The sequence below is a fragment of the Carassius carassius genome, chromosome 40 (genome assembly GCF_963082965.1).
Source record: "Carassius carassius chromosome 40, fCarCar2.1, whole genome shotgun sequence".
NCBI lineage: Eukaryota > Metazoa > Chordata > Actinopteri > Cypriniformes > Cyprinidae > Carassius > Carassius carassius.
The window spans coordinates 22,283,170-22,306,504 of record NC_081794.1 but is presented as its reverse complement, the minus strand read 5'-3'; the positions used below and the strand labels follow the sequence as shown (position 1 = coordinate 22,306,504).

Here is a 23,335-nt window from a genome sequence, read left to right as displayed (position 1 = left end):
GTTAGCGACCCAGCTCCATCACTTTTCCGATGCTTCGGAACTGGCTTACGGCGCTGTTTCATACATCAGGATTGGTGACACCTGCAGGCTGGTGATGTCAAAGTCCAGACTTGCACCAATCAAGCCAATTAGCATACCGCGTCTGGAGCTACTTGCAGCTGTAGTTGCTTCGGAGCTGGACCAGCATATCAAGCGCCACTTGGAGATTCCAATTGAAAGGACCTTCTTTTGGACAGATAGTACCATCGTACTTCAGTACATCAACAACAAGCATTGTCGTTTCCAGACATTCGTCGCCAACCGTATTTCAAAAATACATGAGCGTTCAGAACCATGCCAGTGGAGACACATTGACTCTGCTTCTAACCCTGCGGATGATGTCTCTCGAGGAATGACCATGGGAGAGATTTTGTCAAGTGAATGATGGGTTTCTGGTCCGCACTTTCTCCAACTTGAGGAGGAGCATTGGCCTGCTCAACCGATCATAAATGATTTGCCAGATGAAGCAGAAATTAAAAGAGCCAAAGAGGTCTATGCAGCTAGCATAAAACCAAACCAAGTGATGAAAAATGCAGTGGACAGACTACTGGAACGATACTCCAGTTGGCATCGATTGAAAAGGGCTACTGCTATCCTGTTGCGTGTCAAGGCTTTGTTGCGCAAGAAAACAAGAGTGCATCTATCCGACCCTTTTACTGTAAGTGAGCTCCAACAAGCAGAATCAGCCATTCTCAATTACATACAAACTGCATCCTTCGGATCTTCTCAAGCTTAAACCCTTTGAGGATGAAAACAGCCAACTCCTTCGTGTGGGAGGCAGACTAACAAATGCCCCAATTCCCTTTGAGGCAAAACATCAAGTGATCCTGCCTAACAATCATCACGTCACCCATCTGATTATCAGTCACTATCATCTTCGCCTGGGTCATGCAGGTCCAGAGCGAGTACTTGCAGAAATTCGTCAACGTTTCTGGATTCTAAAGGGACGGACTGTCATTAACCGAACTCTAAAATCATGTCTACAGTGTCGCAAGTTAAAAGCTAAGCCACAAACTCAACAAATGGCGGACTTACCTGATTCTAGAGTGACTCCAGGTGAGCCTCCATTCACGCGTGTGGGCACAGACTACTTCGGGCCATTCTTGGTTAAGAAGGCACGCAGTGAGCTCAAGAGATACGGATGTTTGTTTACATGTCTCACTACGAGAGCAATCCACTTGGAAGTTGCGCATACCCTCGATACTGACTCGTTTATCAACGCCTTACAGCGATTTATCTCCAGGAGAGGCCCACCCACGGAAATACGATCGGATAACGGGACTAATTTCGTCGGTGGATTACGAGAGTTGCGGAAAGCCATCAGTGAGTGGAATCAACAAAGGATTTCAGATTACTTGCTACAGCACAATGTAAAGTGGATCTTCAATCCACCTGCCGCCTCCCACATGGGTGGTGTTTGGGAGAGGCAAATTCGTACCGTTCGTTCCATTCTAAACACTGTCCTGTCGCAGCAGGCACCAGATGACGAAGGTTTGGCAACACTGTTTTGCTGCGTTGAGTCTATTGTCAATGGTAGACCAATCACTAAACTATCAGACGACCCATCAGATCCTCTACCACTTACACCAAATCATCTGTTGTTGCTTCGTTCAGGCCCAACTCTACCTCCGGGAGCCTTCGTAAAACAAGACCTTTACCGACGCAGATGGCGCCAGGTGCAATATCTGGCAGATGTCTTTTGGTGCAGATGGCTGAAGGAATACTTGCCTGCACTGCAACAACGCCAAAAATGGCTGCAACCAAAGAGAAATCTTCAAGTAGGAGATCTTGTGCTTATTCTGCATGAGAACACACCACGCAATCACTGGCCTTTAGGTCTGCTTACTCAAGTCTATCCAGGTGCAGACGGACTTGTGCGTACTGTGGAAGTGAAAACACAGGCAGGTGTCTTCATCCGTCCCGCGGACAAGATCTGCCTCCTGGAAGCCAGTCTTCTTAGTTGATTAAGTTTAATTGTAACATCACCCTTACTTTGTTTAAATGACCTGTTTGGGTCATTGGGGGCCGGGATGTAGGGTGCTGCCCCTTTAAGGACGTGGATTCTGTGGGCTCATGTGATCACCTAGGAAGCAGCGCAAGTGAAAGAAAAAAACTGAACTGAACCGATCTGAGTGCGAAAGCCCTGTTGATGCTCATATGCAGACTTTCTAATGTTCTAACAACTACAGATAAAACCCTTAATCTAAACTATATATTCCCAGCGTGGTGAGTAACTTTTTGTTGTTATAAGTGTATTAAAATCATTATGTAGATCGCTATTTGCGATTAGCGCCTAAACGCCAAATGTGTTTAAGCTATTATGTTTGGTTTGATATAAGATAATATTGCCTATTGTCATATTTAAGCAATATATGTTGCATTTATTCATTAAACAGATCTAATATGTTTATCACACACATTGTTTAATGCTAATAGCTATACCACACGTGATTTTTGCGTTGTAGGGAATATCTTTGATTTATACTTTAATGTTTATCATCGTCTGATGTTATGTTGAAGAAACTTATGTGAGAAGTGAAACCATTACTGGATACTAAATGTGAATTGTTTGTATTTACAGTTTGACCGCGCACACACCTAAATGTGTATATTGTGAGTTCTACACAAGTGGAATAAAGAAAAGAAAACCACAAAATCCAAGTTAATGTTATCATTTTTATGGGTAACAAATATAAATGAAGAACTTTAACACAACCCATTGCAGTCTGTCAGTCTTATGATGTAAGTGGATGGGAATCACGGCTAAAACATACAATAAAACAAAAACAAAAAAAATACACAAACAAAACTAAATTAAACCCTGCAGCTTGTGATGATACATTGATGTGTAAAGACACAAAACGATCAGTCTGTGCAAGAAACTGAACAGTATTTATATCGTTTTTTTACCTCTGATTCACACAATGTCCGAAATGTTAGAACTCTCCTGAGCATGTTCTCAGCAGCCGGCGTGAGAGGCGTTGTCTTCTTCTTCTTGCTTTATGATGGATTGCAGACTTATAAGTGCATTACCACCACCTATCTCTCAAATGGACCATTGACACTCAATCTACAATCTCAATTAGGAGTGACAATACAGCCGGCAGCCATGTCACCCTGGAGCCCAAGACCGGTTTCCCACTGAAGCTAAGCAGGGCTGAGCCTGGTCAGTACCTGGATGGGAGACCTCCTGAGAAAACTAGGTTGCTGCTGGAAGAGGTGCTAGTGAGGCCAGCAGGGGGTGCTCACCCTGTGGTCTGTGTGGGTCCTAGCGTATGTAGCGTATGAGTATGTTCTTGTATGTATGGAATCGCTTGCATATGTATGTGAGAGGTCAGCTTTATGCTTGTACTGTTAGTAATCTGGCAATGGAACTACATGTATTGATTTGACTCGATCGAACGAGGAACAGAGACTCTCCCAACATTAATGGGTCAGTGAATCTGTTGTTTATGATGGCTGAAACAGATAATATTATTCTAAAATACTAACATGTCCATTTTTCTTAATTTAGGTTAATTTCCCATAAATCTGCAAGCACTTAACTGACCTGTTGCTGTATGTATGTGATTGTTATTAAACATGTTGTATGAAGTGTCATACAATTTTTTAAAATGTCTTCAGTAACTAATGCTAAAAGTATTTACAATTTGTGTATTAATTTAAGCTATAATTGAAATGATATTAAATATATTAAATTAAATGCATCATTCATTCAACTCATTTAGTTGATTCAACTGAATGACATTTAATTGGCAAATATTATATATTTATATTAAATATTAAATATTATATATTTAATTTGAAATATTATACATCAAAACTACCACCATCATTCCAGTTCCGAAGATCCCATCTCCATCCTGCTTCAATGACTACCGTCCTGTTGCACTTACCCCCATCCTCATGAAGTGCTTTGAATGGCTAGTCATGCACCACATCAAGTCTGCCCCCCCCCTCCCTGGACCCCTTCCAGTTTGCATATCGGTCCAACCGGTCGACCGATGATGCCATCACCACTACCCTCCACTCAGCACTCACTCATCTGGACAAAAAGGACTCATATGTCAGAATGCTGTTCATAGACTTCAGTTCAGCATTCAACACAATCATCCCTCAACAGCTCATTTACAAACTGATTCAGCTGGGGCTCAACACTTCGCTGTGCAACTGGCTGTTGGACTTTTTGACTGGAAAACCTAAGGCAGTACAGGTCGGCAGCAACACATCCAGCACCATCACACTGAACACTGGAGCCCCCCAAGGATGTGTGCTGAGCCCCCTCCTCTTCACTCTGCTGACCCATGACTGCACACCATCACACAACTCCAACCTCTTTATTAAGTTTGCAGATGACACTACTGTGGTGGGTCTCATTAGCAAAAAAGATGAGACAAACTACAGGAGTGAGGTGAGCCTCCTGGCCAAGTGGTGCAGTGACAACAATCTCTCTCTGAACGTGGAGAAGACAAAGGAGATTGTTGTAGACTTCAGGAGAGCACACACTCAGCACGTTCCTCTGACCATCAATGGTGCGACTGTGGAGAGAGTGAGCAGCACCAAGTTCCTGGGTGTGCACATCACAGAGGACCTCTCCTGGACTGAAAACACAACAGCACTGGCCAAGAAATCACAACAGCGTCTCTACTTCCTCCGCAAACTGAGGAGAGCCAGAGCCCCGGCCCCCATCATGTACACCTTCTACAGAGGCACCATCGAGAGCATCCTGGCGAGCTGCATCACTGTGTGGTATGGCGCCTGCAATGTGTCCTGCCGAAAGACTCTGCAACACATAGTGAGAGCAGCTGAGAAGATCATTGGTGTCTCTCTCCCATCCCTCCGGAACATTTATGAAACCCGTCTCACCCGCAAAGCCCTCTGCATCACAGGTGATCCCACCCATCACACAGCTTCTTCAGTGTGCTGCCATCAGGGAGGAGACTGTGGAGTCTCCAGGCCAGGACCAGCAGACTGAAGGACAGCTTCATCCACCAGGCTGTCAGGAAGCTGAACTCCCTCCCGAACTTGCTCCCCCCCCTCTTCTGCCCCAGGCACCACTGAACTATGAAATCCCCCCCCCCCACTAATTATATGATGGCATGCACCAGTCACTTTGTGCAGTACTGGTCTGCTCACTACCTCATTCAGCATGGAACTGACGTCATCCCACTACCTCATCAGTCAGTTAAATAAAATAACTACTCTTGAGCCCTTTGACACTTGACACTTTAATCAAACTAAATAAGTTTTTTTTTTGCACTAAAAATCTTTTATCTGCACTGATGTTCACTTCATTGAATTTGCACTCTTTGCCTTGCGCTGCTTTATTTAACTTTATTTAAAATTTTATTATATGCCTTTTTTTACATTCCCTTATTGTATAGTTGTATCTACATTTTATATTTGATCTAGATTTTTATGCTTTAATGTTAATGTTATCTGTATGCACCGGGGTATGAGAGTAACGCAATTTCGATTCTCTGTATGTATGTACTGTACATGTGGAAATTGACAATAAAGCAGGCTTGACTTGACTTGATAATAAGAATTGATAATAATTCTTGTTGACCAATTTTATGCTGTTGTGTTATTATGTCATGTTGTTTTCCCCCTTTATTTATCACGACAAAATCTGTGCAAAAAAAAAATTAAGCATATGCTTTTTTTTTATGTAGTACTGTACGTACATATGCCATATATATATATATATATATATATATATATATATATATATATATATATATATATATATATATATATATATATATATATATATATGTATGTATGTATATTACTGTTTCAATTGCTGGAAATACAAGATGACAGATAGCCCTACTCAAAACTAAGTGACGCTTACAAGTGCTTAGTCATATTCACACATGATAAGTCAATCTTTTGAAACACCCTTAATATCATAAAAACATATCAAGGCTGCAAATTGGAGAGTCATTAAACAATTCACTCAGATTTTTTTACTATGCTTAATCAAATATAAAATTAGTTTAATGACTTGATGATTTTGCAATGCATGTGAGGTAAAACTCCCACAGAAAAACATTATATGGGTTTGGAATGACATGAGTATGAGTAAATAATGACACAATTCTAATTTTGGGGTAAACTGTCCCTTTAAGAACAGGTTAGTCAGGGACCAGTACAGCTTCCATAAAAACACATGATTGTTTGTGTATTAGCTTATTTTAAAAAAAACTACTTACCTTTGACAAGGAATAGGATTAAGTTTTACACATTTATTCCACATTTCTGAAATTTAGTGATTCTGTTTTATTATTTATTTTTTATTACCTTGAGTGAGAAAATAGACAACATTTTTGAACAATATTAGCTGCTAGAGCTGTCAAACACATTGTGATCTCATTTTCAGGAAATATGAGGATTAAAACAGGGTTCAAACCAAGTTTTTCTTTAAAACTCTAAATGTGGGATGTGGTCACAAATGGCTTTGGTAAAGAGAAAGTAGAAACACCATATCAGGTATCAGTTCAAATCAAAAAGATCTACACTGCCCTTGGAAAGGCACTGTGTGTGTTCCAGTAAGCTGACAGTCCATCACCGCTGGTCAAAAGGTGAGACGAAAGTGAAAACACAGCAGGGCAAACAGTCAAGCGATCTGACTGGCTCGGAATGAATGCTTTATTTTTGCACATTTGTTTCTAACATTTCTCTCCCCATTCACATGAGTTTCATTCTTGTAAAAGTTAAATTTCTTGTAACCTGTTCTCTGTGCAAAAACATTGCGCTTGGTACAATTGTGTGTGTGTCTGCGGAAGAGTTTATTTAAGTCAGCCTTCAGGTGTTACCTTCTCTTTCTCCAACACAGCAGACAGGAAACCTCTCTCATCTCTCTGGTTTCCTGTGCTTAGATCTTTCAAATGCTCTGCAATCTCTCTTCTCTCTCTATCTCTCTTGCTGTATATTGTCATTTTGATTGCTTGGCTTTGTTTGGCTGATTCTTTTTTATTGTTCATGTTTACGATCCAAAACTCGTATTGTCAGTTAGGTTAGCTGTTCACCTCTTTGTTTGGATGATGATCACATCCTCTGAGTCTCTGGGGAGTAACCTCCTCACTCAAGATGAGTGTGAATATATATTTTATTTATGAAATATAATGGTTTATTTAAAAAAACGAGTTGTCAAATGAATGTGCTTTCTAGCATTAATATAATGCTACTATAGCAACAATTTAGTACAGTCCATTTCACAAAGTCGCATTTTAATTGTTACATCTGACACAAACTTTCCACGCAAGCGGTTCAACTAAGAATGCATCACTACTGAGTAAGCTAAAGATATGATGAAATAATTATTTAAGTTTTAATAGAGGACTAGATGGTCGTAGTAAGTTGATTATTTTGCTGTATTGTTATTGTTTGTTGCTGTTCAAGTTGTTCTAACTTAAAATAATGCATCTGTTAAATGGGTCGCAATGTCAGGGAATGGGTTGCAATAAGCTTGTGTTTCATTGTAAAGCAGACACGATTGCGTATTTCTGCTGGTTGTGGTAGTATCAGTTGTCTGTATTTGTAGTAAAACTGTTACATAAGACATATTATTTACTGGATGTCAGATTTTCGAATTTGTTGCCTATAGGTTTTTGTTTAATTCAGTAGCTAATCTGCTATCTGTATTTGCTAAGTACCTTTTAGTAGGGTCATTCACTCAGAACGCATTTCTCATTCCACTGCTGTACTTTTCCATTGTATTTCAAACTCGCTGTGGACATCTTTGAATTTGTGTTTGAATGATGCACTCTCTTCTTAGGTCTTTATAGCAGCTTGTCACACATAACACATCATTCTAAAACACGGCGCTCAGGTTTAAAGAAATTCAGCTCATAAAAACATGTCTCTAGACCTTGCCATAAACAATAAAATAACCACCTGTCTCGCGACCAAAACAGTATCTGTATGAACCCAGTATTCTAATATTAGTGGGCAGGTTTGTTTATGGTATGACAAACACGTGTATAGACCACTTTTACTTCTTTTTTTTTTACTTTGTGCAACGCCATCAGCCCCGTTCGTTACCTCAGCTACCCTCTCATCAGTGCTGTGCTGGCGCCGGCTCTGGTATAAATAGGCGACATCTATGGCTCAACCTGGCAGAGATGAGGGACGCCAACAAAGTTCACTTTTTTTGACACCCCCATCTCGGCGACACTGTCGAGGACTTTACCCAGCAGTTCTTGGCAGTGCAGTGACAGATTGAAGCGATCCAGCACATCTTGCCCCAGGGTGATCCTCCAGCTGTCACCACTCTGCTGTAGGCCATGCCTCAACCTGCCAGTCACCGAGGGTGCCTTCCTGCAGCCTCTAGAAGTCCCATGCTGAGACCACATCAGCACAACTTGGCACCATTGCAGACATGTCGATTGTTCTTGTTCTATGTGCCACTTGCACGGAGCTTGGGAGCGTGGCTTGGGCTGCCCAACCCGTACCGCTGGCTCATTCGGACAATCCAACTCAGCTACGTGATTCAGTTGGCCAGGTGACCCCCAGGTTCAGCAGTGTCCACAAAGATTCAGTGGCAGACAAAGATGCTGCTGTCCTGCTCGAGGAGATTGCTGTCCTACTGGCAAAGGATGCAGTGGAGCCTGCCCCTTCAGCTGAGATGGAGTCGGGGTTTTACAGCCCTTATTTCATCATGACCAAGAATGGCAGTGGTCTTCAAACAATTCTCGATCTGCGAGTTTTGCACCCATGCCTGGATTTTGGAACCTCCACGTGTGGCTCCTGGATGGGACGCAGCAGACTTAAGTAGTCTGCCACCGGCAGTGGTAGACACCATCACTAAGGCTAGAGCTCCCTCTATGAGGAAAGCCTATGCACTGACGTGGAGTCTGTTTGTGAACTGGTGTCCTTCTCACCGAGAAGACCCCTGAAGATGCACGGTTGGAGTAGTGCCTTCTTTCCTGCAAGAAAGATTGGAGCATAGGCTGTCACCCTCCACCTTAAAAGTGTATGTGGTTGCTATTGCAGCACATCATGATGCAGTGGATGGCCAGTCCCTTGGAAAGTACAATCTCATAGTCAGGATGTTGAGGGGTGCCAGAAGGTTGAATCTGCCTAAGCCACCCTTGGGGCCCTCCTGGGATCTCTCTACCATCTTGGCTGGCCTTCAGAGGGATCCCTTACTTGAGCTTAAATTCCTGTTTGCTAAGATCTCACTTCCATCAAGAGGGGTCAGGGACCACCAAACATTTTGGTGAGCGAAGAGTGCCTTGTATTTGGGCCAGTTCACTCTCATGCAGTGTTAATGCAGTGTTATACATTTTGAAGAAACTTATGCTGAGGGCATTATTTCAGATCGCTAGTTCGCATTTTGGTAGTCTATCCATCCACTGCGGCTGACATACTGAGACTAGATATGCGAACGCCCCTTATCTGATTGCAATCCAATGACAGGGATGCACATTTTGAAGGACAAGACAGTAGCCTATAAGATGTATTTTGAATGTCCGGTACTCCTCAAATAACATTATAGTCCCGTCTCGTCTTATTAAAGAAGACGCGGCATAAATGTGTCATAATTTTTATTATCATATATTAGTTTTAGCTCGTCAATGTCTTGTCTTCGTCACAGAATTTTTTTTTATTAATGAGTATTTTTCGTCCTCATCTTTGTTGACAAAATTAACATTGCTCTCACGTTGTCCTGAGACCCCGGCCTGTATACATGCCCAAGGTTCCCGCCATGCCTTTCCGTGATCAGGTGGTGAACTTGAAAGCACTGACCAGAGGTTGGCCTACTGGATAGTTGATGTCATGGCCTTGGCGTACCAGTCCCAAAGCGAGGCCTGCCCCCTAGGGATGAGGGCTGGAGTGTCACTTCCTCCTATGCATTGGCGCATGGAGCATCTCTGGTAGACATCTTTAGAGCTGCGGGCTGGGCGACACTATACACCTTCATAAGATTCTAAAGCCTCCACGCTGAGCCGGTTTCTTCCCGTGTGTTGGGTAATAGGTAATTGGCAGGATGGACCAGCTGGTGTCACGGTTGCTGCACCATTCCCCCTCACAAAGTCCTTTCTCTCTCAGTTGAGTTCCCTGGACGGCAAACCCTGGCTTAGCATCCTCCAGTCAGCCTCAGCGAAGCAGTCTGATGCCAGGCCCAGTATTGGTGTTAGCTTGCCCAGGTCTTCGGTCAGCCCCTATTCTGGGCTAGGTGTCCATATGGCTTGATCCCCTGCAGGGATCCCATATGTGTATGCTTCCCTCTAGGTGAACCCGTGTTTTCCCTTTGACTTCCATTCTGTCAGGCTCTGCTGGCAGTGGTTCTTCCCTACTCTCAGATAGCACCTTCCTCATAGTCCTATTTCATATGTAGTACTGCCCCTGGCCTGGGTCAGTCCATATTAGTGTCTCCACGTGATACCTCTCTACAGGTAGAATTAGCCTCTGTAGCACCCTTCTCTGAGGGGCAGCTGTGGCCTACACAGACAGCAAGCAGTTTCGGCCCAGATCTGGCCCACATTTGGCCTGGATGGATTCCACGCGGGCCAGATGTGGGCCGGTTCTGGACCGAAACTACTTGCTGTCTAGGTAATGGTTAGAGAGTTGGATTTGTAACCCGAAGGTCGAAGGTTTGAGTATCGGTGCTGGCAGAAGTTGGAGGTGGGGGAGGGAGTTAATGAACAGTGCCCTCTTCCACCCTCAATACCCATGGCACTGAACTCCCAGTTGCTCCACGGGTGCTGGATATATAGCTGCCCACTGCTCCGGGTGTGTGTTCACTTCTCACTGCTGTGTGTGTGCACTTGGATGGGTTAAATGCAGAGCACCAATTCCAAGTATGGGTTACCATACTTGGCAAATGTCACGACTTTCGCTTTCACTGAAAGGCTCGCTTCCCCTTTGTTACTGCCAAGCTGTAAACAACAAACAGGAAAGGCATGAAACACCTTTCACTAAGGTCGGAATCCCTTCTCTTAAATTATTTTCTATAAAAGGTTACAACCTTGTCTGACATGCTGCAGCTTGGTGAGTGGGATTTCCCCCTTTCTGGTCAATGTATCCCTGCCTCTGATTAATTATTTTTATCCCCGGTTGGGATAAATTTATCGCCCCCTCAAAGTGATCAGTGCTACTACACTAGTGGCGAGACGGATCACAGAACTTATCACGGATCCGTGGTTTGATTAAAGTCAATTTTATTTTAAAATGCGCTACTTTGGCTGGCTCTGACGCACAGCCTCTCTGTATTTAGACTTGCTCAATGTCCTGCCCATGACGCTATCTGATTGGTTACACCTCACGAGTAATAGCCTATCAACACTTGCGAGACGGCTGAAGCCGGTGTTCTGTCGATTTGCCCTACGCTGTCAGATTTTCCTACCTCCCATTAAAACAATGGGTAGTACAATTCTGCTGTAGTACAATTCCGGTCCGCTGGGTAGTGGAGACTTTGTCGCTAGATTTAGCAACATTTTTCCAAAAAACAAATCTAGCGACTTTTTGGACAACCATTATTGCCGTACTAGTGCAAGGTCTCTCTTTCCCAGCACGAGCCTCTCTCTCTGCATCTGCTGTGTTCAGTGAGCGCAGTGAGGAGCAGCACTTTCAGTAAAAAAAAAAGATATTCTGTTGCTTCTAACTCTATTTCACAAGCAAGTATAGCCGACATCAGTCACAGCACAACCACTGACTTTATCGTATGTGTATTTGATTTCATTAGTGCAGATTAATGTTTGAGAGCTGTTTATGTAGTGGACCGCGTTTCAGTCATTATAATATTCATTCCGTTGTCTGACAACAGAAACATTAAAATATAGTAATAAAAACAGTTTTTTTGAGAATTAAATTAAATGGCTAAATTAAATTGCAGCATGTGAGCATAGGGAGGCAATACAATACGACGCACTTACGTCATAAATATGCTAATTAGCGCATGACGTCATGTTTCAAAACACCCCCCCCCCCCTCTGTTTTTTTCTCAAATCGCACCCTGCATGGACCCCTAGTGTTATCACAACATAAGTGACCAACAGAGAGGGAATGTCTCGGTAATGTAAATAACCTTCATTCCCTGATGGAGAGAAGAGACATTTGGTTGCCACGGACAGGTTCTCAGCTCCTCAGCATAAAGTGGATGCACTTGTAACATATTTATACCCATATGCACGGGAAGTGACTCTTCATGCAAAATCTATTGGTGTTTTCTCTTAATCAGAGAGGATTCGGGCTCCCAAGTAAGACCCCTAATTTCATCATGACATAACGTCTCCGTTCCCTCCATTAGGGGATGAGGGTTATGTATGTAACCGAGACAATCCAGGTTGCACTAGTTTCAGGTTTACTCTCCCTTGCCAAGACTACAAGTCCAAATGTCTGAGGCTACTCTGAAAATTCGGGATTCACAACATAACTGAAACCTGAAGGTAAACAGCTTATATATATATATATATGTAAACTGAAGTAGAAATATTTCAGAATCAGAGTAGAGCAGTTTATCATTGGGAAGCTGCCTGTTAAACATCATATTTAAAAAAATGAAGCTGGCAGCTGAAGCTTAGCAGCTATAAATGTTTCTTGCTAGCCTAGCTAGCATGAAGAAGTATTTATTTATTTATCGCTGATTTCTTATTAAATAAGGATTCACTTATTTCTTAGAAGCCTTAAAATACTTTATTTTATTATTTATTTGTGTTTATTCATCTTGAATTATATTTTTATATAAATCTTATTCCTCAATTTCTATAAAACATACATTTATATAAAGACAGCCATAAATATTTATCAGGGTTAACAATGCATTTTTCATAATGTTTTATATATATTTAGTATGTAAAAATAGAAATATAAAAGCAATGTCATATATATATATATATATATATGATATTGCTTTTATACTTCTATTTTATACTTCTATTTTTACATACTTCTGATATATATATTTTTATAATGCGCATTCAAATTTATTTCCAATCTTAAAAGTGTAAGTTGCGTGCATTGTGCCATAGTAAAATCCATGGACATTCTTCCATCTTTCCATAAGAGTGTGTAGATGTGACAGATTTTGTTTCTTTATGAACTACACTGATGGTCAATCAAACATGCACTAATATTGCATGACAATGAGATAATGCATTTTAAATGTGAACGTTCTATAAGCAAAATTGTGTGGACACTGACACAAACAAAGCGAAAATTGAGGGGATACAGAAGGAGAGGGTGCCGAAAGAAAGCAAGCAGTGAGGAGGGGTTGAAATGAGTTCTTACAGTAAAGGAACGTGTAAGTTTGTGCATGAGCTCCCGCTCTGCGCCTCCCCTTCCTGTCTAAATGTGTCCTCTCTCTCTCTCTCACATTGCAAGAGCAGTAAAGAGTCAACTCAATTAAAGAGCCTCTTTCCTGGAAACTGGGCTCTGATGGCACAGGGAGGTATGAAGGGAATGGGAACCATGTGTGTTAGATGGGGAGGGGGATAGTTGGACTTTGTGTGTTTGCGTGCATACAAGGAAGACAGCATGAAGAATAGCATTAAGAACAGGAGACGAATGGATGGAAATTAGGACATGGAAGGAGTGGGAATGACAAAACAAAAACACAACCTTATGGCCCTAGTGTCAGTTTGAAGTCAGGACAGAGGGAATCTCTGCCCTTTCTCTTGCTCACTGCACGGCGGCCCCTTCTCTTCCTCTCTCTCTTTCTCTCAGACAATCTCAAGCAATTCCTCAAACCATTAGCTGTTTGACCACAAAGTCACTGTTGTAAATCTGTCCCACGAGGCCTCTTTTCATCCCATCCTGCATTCTGTGACCCCCCCCCCCCCCCCCCCAGGGAACACAGTTCCAACCAACAGCCCACTTACCCAAGGATGCAGAGCAAACAGGTCCAACCAGCAGCACTTGCACAAAGTGGGCTGTTCATGTTAAAGACACCTAATCTGGTTCAATATCTTCTCTTAGACAGGAGAGAAAGTAATTTAGGAATTCAGCATCTGACTTTTATATACTGAATGTTTGGACAAGACACATTATTGTTTTTCCTACATCTTCTTTGCTGCCCAATGGCATCACAATGCAAAAAATGTTGTGCCTTGTGCCTCTGAAGAAAAAGTATGCATTTCTGCACCACTAGCAGCTCAATTAATAATTGCAAAAAGTAAATGAAGAAAAAAAAATAAAGAAAAAATAAATAAATGCTTCCACAAAGTTTGATCCAAAGCCATGATCAAAAGCTAGAATCCAAGACGTGATAAAATACATTTTCAAGGCTGTTAAGAAATATTTATGGAATATATTTGTTATAAAAATGTACATAAAATATTTTTGGTGAAAAAATTTAGTTAAATATTAAAATAAAATAAAATTAAGACTAGAAAAAATTTTGAAGGTAAAAAAATAATTAATTAAAAAGTAAGAAATGGTTATTGCTATATATATATATATATATACAGTAAGCAATAAAAATGAAAATTTAATAATGCAAAATACATTTTCAAAGCTAGTGAGAATTTTTATGGATGACATTATAAAAATATATCTGATTAAAATTTAAAAAAGATGTGATTAAAGTATAATTTAAAATAAATAAAAACAATAAAATAAAATAATTTTAAGACTTTTAAGACCATCTTATATTGTTTACAGTTCCTAGCTTTTAACTTCACTCCATTTCAAAAGAAAAATCTCAGCAGTCATTAATGAGCACTATTCTTTTATAGCACTCCTTTAAGCTAAGCTTTTAAAAACTCACTGTGTACACTACAGTCTGTAGGCTCATGGCATCCCAGACAACATTGTTTTAATGGTTCTTGAAAGTTCAATCACTGTCTGGACAACTGAGATTTTGGTATCGAGATTAAGGTTAGGTTCATAATTTTTCTGTAGTATTTCTGCAGTGTATTTTAGCACAATATGTTTTTTACTCTAGGGATGTCATAAAGTGCTTGGACTCCGAAACGCTGAGGTTGCAGAATGGGTGAGCAAATGTTTTTTTTTTTTGTTTTTTTTTTACAATGTACAATACTTGTCTCTACAAGTGTATCTTGTATATGTGTGAAAGTTTTAAATGTTTTAGTTTACATTGTGTGAAAAATATAAAAATTTATAATTTCTAGAATAGTAGACTACCATTCAAAAGTTTAAATGTAAGTTGTCTAGAATTCATCATAACTAAAAAGAATGCCAATAGAAAAATAAAGCCAAAATCCAGACATCTTAGGCAAATTAGACACCCAGGCAGGACACGTCTGGGAAAAGTGGATGTATGATCAACCTAACAGAGTTTTTGGAGAAAATACAGAAAGTAAATCACTAATAGATTTTCACTGACCCTGAACTGACTGCTCCAGCAATTATTGAGTTATTGTGTTGAGTTTTGAACTGTGCAGTATGTTTTTATTATAGTGTAACTTCTTATTTGTGTAAAGATCAAGAGCATTTTGATTCTCCATTTCATCACCTCTGTAAGTGATTTTGCCTCTTAAGTGTATTTAGTTTCAAAGATGTTAAGATATTTTTTTGTTTTATGAAAAAATTGTTGATTAAGAATATAATATAATGCAATGTACAATCAGCTACTGGATACCATGCAATGAAGATGATATTTTTATAGGCCTAAATATGCAAGTAATAAAACCTGACATGGCAAATTTACACTGTAAAAGATGATTTTTTTGAAGTTATAAATAAAGATTATTGCAGCACGTTTTACAAGATAATACCATTTTCTCAATATTTCACATCTAATTCACTGTGCACAGTTTTTAGTATAGTATTTTAATGTGCATGTATGAGAGAACATACTATATAAAAGTACTGTACATGCCAACAGAAGTACTTGAACACTTGACAACATTTTCTTAAGCGAAAAGAGTAAAAAGGAGCAACAGATCAAGAAAAAAGGTCCACCCTATTTGTTTTTAGAAATTACCAGCAGTGTTTTGATGAAAGCCAGAGCGTGTTAGTTTGCCATTTTGGCTTCAATAGGACAATTTCAGTGACATGTTGTTAACATTATGTTTTCATTCTGCATGATTATAGGCAGACTTGATTACAGACTTTATAAAGATGTTGTGTTAAAGTGCGTTTCACAACATACATAGGCATAGCCTATATGAACGTGCGGACACATTTGGAGTCTTCCCTGAGTCCCTGCAGCAGGCCAGGATGTATAAAAAATGGCCTCACATTCCTTTCCTGTTAAGTCAACCACAATATGAGACTGACACACGAGAGGATTGGACTGTTTCCCAGCACACACAACCCCTCAGGAGTCCCATTACTTTCAGTCATTTAGTCAGACGCACACACAAACACACACATAATATGTCCACGCTGCCTGGTTCACTGCATGGCTCATAACTTATCTGTTAATCGTAGTCATCAGCGTCCTCAGCAGGAGTATCAACATAGCCAGGCTTACCGTAAGTTCAGGGAAGTCGAAACATAAGCATATCTAGACACGCAGCAGGCGGTTCAGCGGAACATTGCTTCCCCAGGGTTACAGTAAGCAAATCAGAAGTGAGCAGATAGAAGATCACAGAGGTGACCTCAAATGAAGCTGGTACTGACAGCAGTAAAACCAGTCTTGAGTGTCAATTTTTTGCAATCAAGATTTATTAATCATCTTAAATGTGAATGTGTAAATAAGCTTTCCAGTGGTATATGGTTTATTAAGATCGGACAATATTTGGTCGAGATACAACTATTTGAAAATCTGGATTCTGAGGGTGAAAAAAATTTAAAATACTGAGAAAATTACCTTTAAATCTGTCCAAATGAATTCTTAGCAATGCATATTACTAATCAAAAATTAAATTTTTATGTATTTACGGTAGGAAATTTACAAAATATCTTCATGAAACATGATCTTTGCTTAACATCCTAATGATTTTTGGCATAAAAGAAAAATCCGTTTTTTTTTTTTGTTTTTTTTTTTGTGATATTGCTGAAAATATACCCCAGCGACTTAAGACTGATGTTGTGGTACAGGGTCACAAATATATTCACAAAGGCTGTGGAGAGTGCATGTTTAATGCTTAATATGCATAAAAAAACTTGTTTTGGGAAGAGGCTGGTCAGGAACTTTGTGAACCCGGGGGCTTTGTGTTTTTCACGGGCGTTGGCTTTGACCAAATGGGGCATGGACTCACTGACTGCTGCTTTGTTTTGAAAACACAGGGGAGGGAGGAAGAGAAGGAGGAAGGCCTGAACGAGTGTGAAGAAAAGGCGGAGACTTCCCAAATACCGACCATAAAAATAACATAGCGGGAGATACCACTCAGAGAGGAGTTGTGAGAAGATCAGTGGTTCCTCGTGCATGTATGTACATGTATTATAAATATTAACATATTTCTTGGAATCTAAACAGTCTGTGGAGTAAATCTCTCTCGCTGGTACCTTTCTCTGGCCCTTTTGCAAAACACACACATAATTGATTATGCTTGGCTGTCTGGTATGAATGTGAGTGGAATTTACCCATAATGCTGAAGCAGGAACTAGTATAAACAAACAGACACATATATTATTAGGAAACTCTGATAAGAAGGGAAATGTTTATCTCTGATAAAATACATATTACTGTCAAAAATGAATACTCTGATTTTGTTCCAAACCTGTGTGACCAGTTTTTTGTCCACAGATTACTATTAAAAGGAATAGGGTTCAGTCTTGGTGAATACGAGGGTAAATAATGCAAAAACTAAGATTAGTAATCTGAGTATGGTTATAAACATGCATTTATTTTCCATTCTGCAAGGAACTGATATTCTATTTGAATTTTAATGTGTAACTATTCAAATGAAAAATTAAGGAAGCTAAAGAGACTGGTCATTGAAAACTTTCCAGGATCTGCTTTAATACTAGTATATATATAGTCTGGATTTATTTTATAGTTCAGTTAGCTTTCATTGTAATAGTTCATCAAAATATCAGATAGGAATCCACTGATATAACCACACCTTTTCACATCAGCACTAATGATTTAAAAAAGACTTTGATTGTCAAATAAAAACTTGGTTATCTTTCAATTGTACAAGCACTTTTGTACTTGCACTGTAAGTCAGAAATCTTATCGTGTCAAGCTCTATTGGGTTCGCTAAGGACGTTTATCAAGGCCTATTGATTTTTTTTCCACTTAGGCATTTAATGGTTTGTGAGTTACAACTTTTACTATGTGTTAATTACCCTATAATATGAGGACGGAGATCTGATAAAAGCCTTTAGTTAAATAGAGAGAAAATTAATTAAGAGAGTGGCTAATCAATTAAATAAGTGGAAGCATACAAGAAATGCACAATCTGCAAAAAAATTGTATTGTAACCTTAAACAGAGCGGCAATATTAATTAAAAAGAATATATTTAAAAAATAAAATGTAAATATAAGAGTTGAAAAGATGTGTTGTGTGCATTTTACTCCCTGATTTTTCCAGTGAGGAATGACCAGGATTAATCCATAAAGATTATGAAAAAGACTTTGGAGAAAAAGAGGCAGATGTTTTAACCGATCAAAAGAGAAAGCATAGAGTGACATCCTGTACACAGTACACACACCTCAAGATAAGCCTCAGACCTGTTTTTCTGAAAACAATAGCAGTTGTGGTATGTGTGTATATATGACTGGAGGAAAATCTTTTCTGCAGTAAAGGCCAAATTAAAAACCATGCATATTTGAATTACATGCAGCCTGAGGCCAGAGAGAATACCAATGGCTTTATACACACAAGAATGCGAGGCACATGTCTGGGTCCATTTTGTAAAAATAGTGCTCTTTAATATAAATTATGGAAATATCTTATAAATATAAATATGTGCAAAGTTTCTTGCTGCATTTTCTATGTTAATGCCTTTGTTTTCTGATCTTCAAGCTTGCACTGCGGTCATCAGACCAGACCTTAAGGTGAGACATCTTTATAAAAGACAGAGTAAAAAACATGCTGTCCTGTTGGTGGCCACACATGTAAACACCTTGATTTGACAAAATATGAACAAAAAAAAAAATGAAAAGAGTAAAAGAATCTACAAGTGAAACCATAAGCCCTTCCATAGACTCATAATACATTCATTGAATAGCAGACGTCAAGTCCTGCTAGTGAAACAAACACTGTCGTTGTTATTGAATGAGGATTTGAAGCACACAAAGTACGAATGCTTCTCCGTGTGATCAGAGAAGCACGGTCCTTCATGTCGAACACCACAGTAAATAAGATACTAAAGATTTTTCATACTGTGCTTGTTTGCTTCACAGTATATGAATAACAATTCATATATACGCTCATATCATCAACAATGTTCAGCCTGCCTTATCCTAGCACAAATTAAACCACTGTTTGCTTTGGCTCCTGTCACGAACAAAGTAACAACAGTCCACTGAGGGGCCGTCTTCTCCAGAGAGGGCTAAGGGAGGTCAAAGGCCTGCAGTAACAGGCCTCTCGTCCGATCAATACGTTCGCTCTAGTCCTTTTTCTTGACCCTGCACACAGTCACCGTAGCAGACAGCGTCGGTCATGAGCGGTAAGTAGCCACCCCGTTTGCGCCCCCACGCCCACTTATGAGGCAATTACACTTGGCAAGAAGCAGTGGAAATGTGTACGTCATTGCAAATACCCAGCTCTTGCTCCTTCCTTCCAGGAGAAAGTCAAAAAAATGTTGAGCTGGAGAAAACAGACATGAGAGAGTGTCTCCCGATCGATGATGAAGGCCTGGACCGTAGCCATAGCAGCACACTTAACTCCTGTACTGATCAACTAACGCTCATGTTTATCTTCAGCAGTCCAACTGGCCGCAAAAAACGCGGAAGTCCTTTCGTGTCGACAGCTGCCGAGATGTCAGATCCACTGGAGTGGGAGAATGTATCTCGTGCTGTCCTTCAAAAGTTCACAATCCAGAGGTCGAAGGCACAGCTGGCCCGCAATACTGACAGACGCCGAGGTCAGGGGAGCGATAAACTCCACTTACGCGCCTTATTCTTCTCTTCCCATCTGAAACCCATCAAGAATAGCTAGATAGGAGCGTCGTACTCCTGGAGGAACTCTTGGAGTGGATGAGGCAGCTGGTCCTGTTTGGTGGACACGTCTATATGACCATTTAAAGTCTTTCGACATAGGTGCTGCAAGCTGGACATGCTAGATGCCAGCGGACGCAGTAGCTCCAAAGGGATCTTCTCACCACCAGAGTAGATGTAGTAGGCGCTTCCGTCGGCCGCACTTCCACCTTCTCCGACGGCTTGGACTTTCGATGAGGTCCCCGTCTCGGTCGATGGCATATAATGATGGATGAGTTTAAGGACACAATCGAAGCGTGGCACGTCCTGCTCGCTCCGGGGGTCAGTCTGCAGGAAGAAGGAGACGGAGTCGCACTGGATGCGCAGGTTTTTGGTGCCCGTGCTCGTTTTGACGCTGAGTGTGAAGAAGTGGTGGTGGTCTGAGCTATCACGCACCAAAAAGGTGCCCGGGGGTTCGGTGCTCAGCAGCGCACTGGCCTCTTTCCCGCTCACAGTGCTCCAGTAGAAGCCGCTCTCTTGCAATTTGCGCAAAGCCGCGATCACCATCTGATACTGCGCCCGAGAACTGAAGGTCTTGTACCGGTGGGGGGGCAGGCGCACGCCGCCTTCAAAGGGGCTGCTGCTCATGGCGCTGTCAAACCTACTGTGCGTTACCATGGCTCTCTGCCCGCCCCCTGTACTGCCCGGCAACCACTGGTGCTCGGGGTCCAGGGCCGAAGGGCCGTCCCAGCCAGGGTGCTCATGCACCGGAGAGCACCAACACAACGCCCAGAGCTCTGGCACCTCTTCCACATCCAGAAGAAATGGCGCCTCAGTGGGTATGGAAGGCAGCTGAAGGAAAAGCCAAATGAAAAATGTCAGCATCAATCAAACAGTGAGAACAACAGATGCCAGTGCCAGCAGACTTACATCTGCTATGACATCACTTTTATTACAGCCATTCATAGTTCTGATAACAGGATTGGTTGTTTCTCACATGTGGTGCTTATCATTAAAGCCCAACCCTTCCTCTCCAAAGAAACATCACATTAACGAATCAGTGATATAATCGTCCCATTTGGAGATAAACAAACTTCTACTTATTTAATAAGTGTCTGTTTTTTTTAATAATTAATGATTATTTTTCAAGTAATTCAGTAGTAGTAACTAGTAGTGTGTCAATGTATCTAGCCGTTGTGCTTTAGAACCTATTCCATTAACTTAACCATTAGATGCTGATACAATAGTGACTAATATATATTCAATCACTACATCTTACTTTTCTACTAGTCACTGTCCCAATGCATCTGGTGTTTGCCAATGCTGATGGTACATTTCCCAGCTTTACTGGTACTATTGCTACTAATCAACCTCCCCACAATCCTGATAACAAATAGTTTTTTTGTTTTGTTTTGTTAATGATTTACACAGGAATCTGTAGTTTATATCAACTACGCCCATTTCACTAGTCTAGTACATAAGCCTATGTTGCTGGTACCTATTCCAGTTTTACTAATACTATAGCAACTTAGTAAGACTACTGGTAACACATAATTCAAGTTAGTGAATTCTATAGGAATCTGTGATTTAAATATTAACTTCCCACTAGTATGTTGTTCCATATTCTAGTTCTTAGTAATGGTACTATATAGGTACTATATAATAGTTAATGGTAGATAAGCAAGCAATCCAATATCTTTTAGTTTTACAAGTCACTATTAGATTAGAAATGTGTATAAGTAAGATAGATGCGAGATAAAGTTAAAACTGCTTGCAGTGGATAAATTAACTAGTTGCTAATCGAAGCTTTATTTTTAGTCCAAGCTCAACCGTGTAAACCCGATATTGACTTCGATCGCATTCTTGGGCTATTAGAAATCAGATTATGAATGAGGTCCTCCAGTTCGTTGTGAATAACCCAATTTCTCATTCATGACACACTGTCTCGGTCTCGTATTACACCGTAAATACCCCTTCACTCTCCTATCCTAACTGGAATAGAAATTCAACGATTTATTCAGGTTAATGCGGTCGTTAAATCCGACTCGATCGCATATATAACTAAAGCAGACTTCAAACTATTAAACTGTGCATTAGCTCGCATTACAAAGCTGAACAACATAGTTTAATAGATATGGATACGATGTAGCACAGTAGGCTACCTACAAGGCATGCATAACAGTCCGATATAATAATATATGCATACATTTCTAATAGATTCTTAAGAATTCCAGTGCGTTAGAATAAAGCGCAAAACGTCGTTTTACCTTCAAAGCTTTATCCGACTCAATCTTGGGAGTTTTCTTAAAACATAGCTCCTTTTGTGATTTCCATACAAGCGCTTATGCAAAATAGACCTTCTTTTAAAAGAATAAAGATCGGTTTCATGACAGTTTTTTAACAGTTGATCAGAGATCAGCTGTGTGAAAGTCTATCAGAGGTAGAGGTTCGTGCCATCGAGTTGAAGTACCGATATTTCTAAAGGCTCCACCCCTTGTGTTCCAGTAAAGCAGCCACACACACACACAATAAATAATCAACGTGACCCTTTTTTACGGGATTTCTCCCCCCTCCCTTCCCTGTTCACACAAGGTGAAACGTTGCATTGCCCTTGCGGATATAAATACGGTCGGTGTGTTATGACTGATGATTTCTGACCACACACATGTTGCATATTATTCAGTTTTATTGGTCTATTTTATTTATTCATTTATTGGTTCTGCAGAGTCCCGTATTATAGTGTCGTTACAGTCAGACGCGTGATGGGACGTTTTGCCAAGAATACAATTAAACGAATGTCATATTATTGGGACTTTTATTACATAGGGTTATTCGAAATAGAATGCAAGTCTATATGCTAAAGTTACGCAACAATTTTCTATTTAAAGGTATAGTATAGTATAGTATAGTATAGTATAGTATAGTATAGTATAGTATAGTATAGTATAGTATACAGTAGTCGCATTTATAAGGCTGACTCTGGGTTACTGGCTGGATTTGTTCCATACGCCATCTATAGGATAACAACAGTAAACCACCTATATAAAAAAGACCACTAGACATTAGGGATATTCTTGCATTAATAAATTAACAGATCAGAAGTTTATTGTATATATAATATAATGATGTAACATATAATATTAAAATCACACTGTCATAGTCCCGAGTGCATTAAATGAATAGAGTTAGTATCTAGCCATAAATATACATATGATTTAATACATTATTGTACTATGATTTAAATTATATAAGAGTGCAAGTGAGAATTTAACTGGAGGTTTGGAGAAAATATCCTAAATACTTAAAATGTATGCTAAAATTACTCATGTTATATATTTCATAATATTTCAT

At 40.2% G+C, this 23,335-nt stretch overlaps 1 protein-coding gene across 1 annotated transcript; it reads right to left on the bottom strand.

Annotated features, from left to right (window-relative positions):
* Positions 1–18,749: 18,749 nt before the first annotated feature.
* On the bottom strand, positions 18,750–22,457 carry socs3b (suppressor of cytokine signaling 3b). Its single transcript, XM_059532625.1, has 2 exons — positions 22,252–22,457; positions 18,750–20,836 (listed from the first exon to the last, which is right to left on the bottom strand). Exon 2 carries the CDS (start codon positions 20,660–20,662, stop codon positions 20,003–20,005), a length of 660 nt encoding a protein of 219 aa, XP_059388608.1. The 5' UTR covers positions 20,663–20,836; positions 22,252–22,457; the 3' UTR covers positions 18,750–20,002.
* Positions 22,458–23,335: the final 878 nt, after the last annotated feature.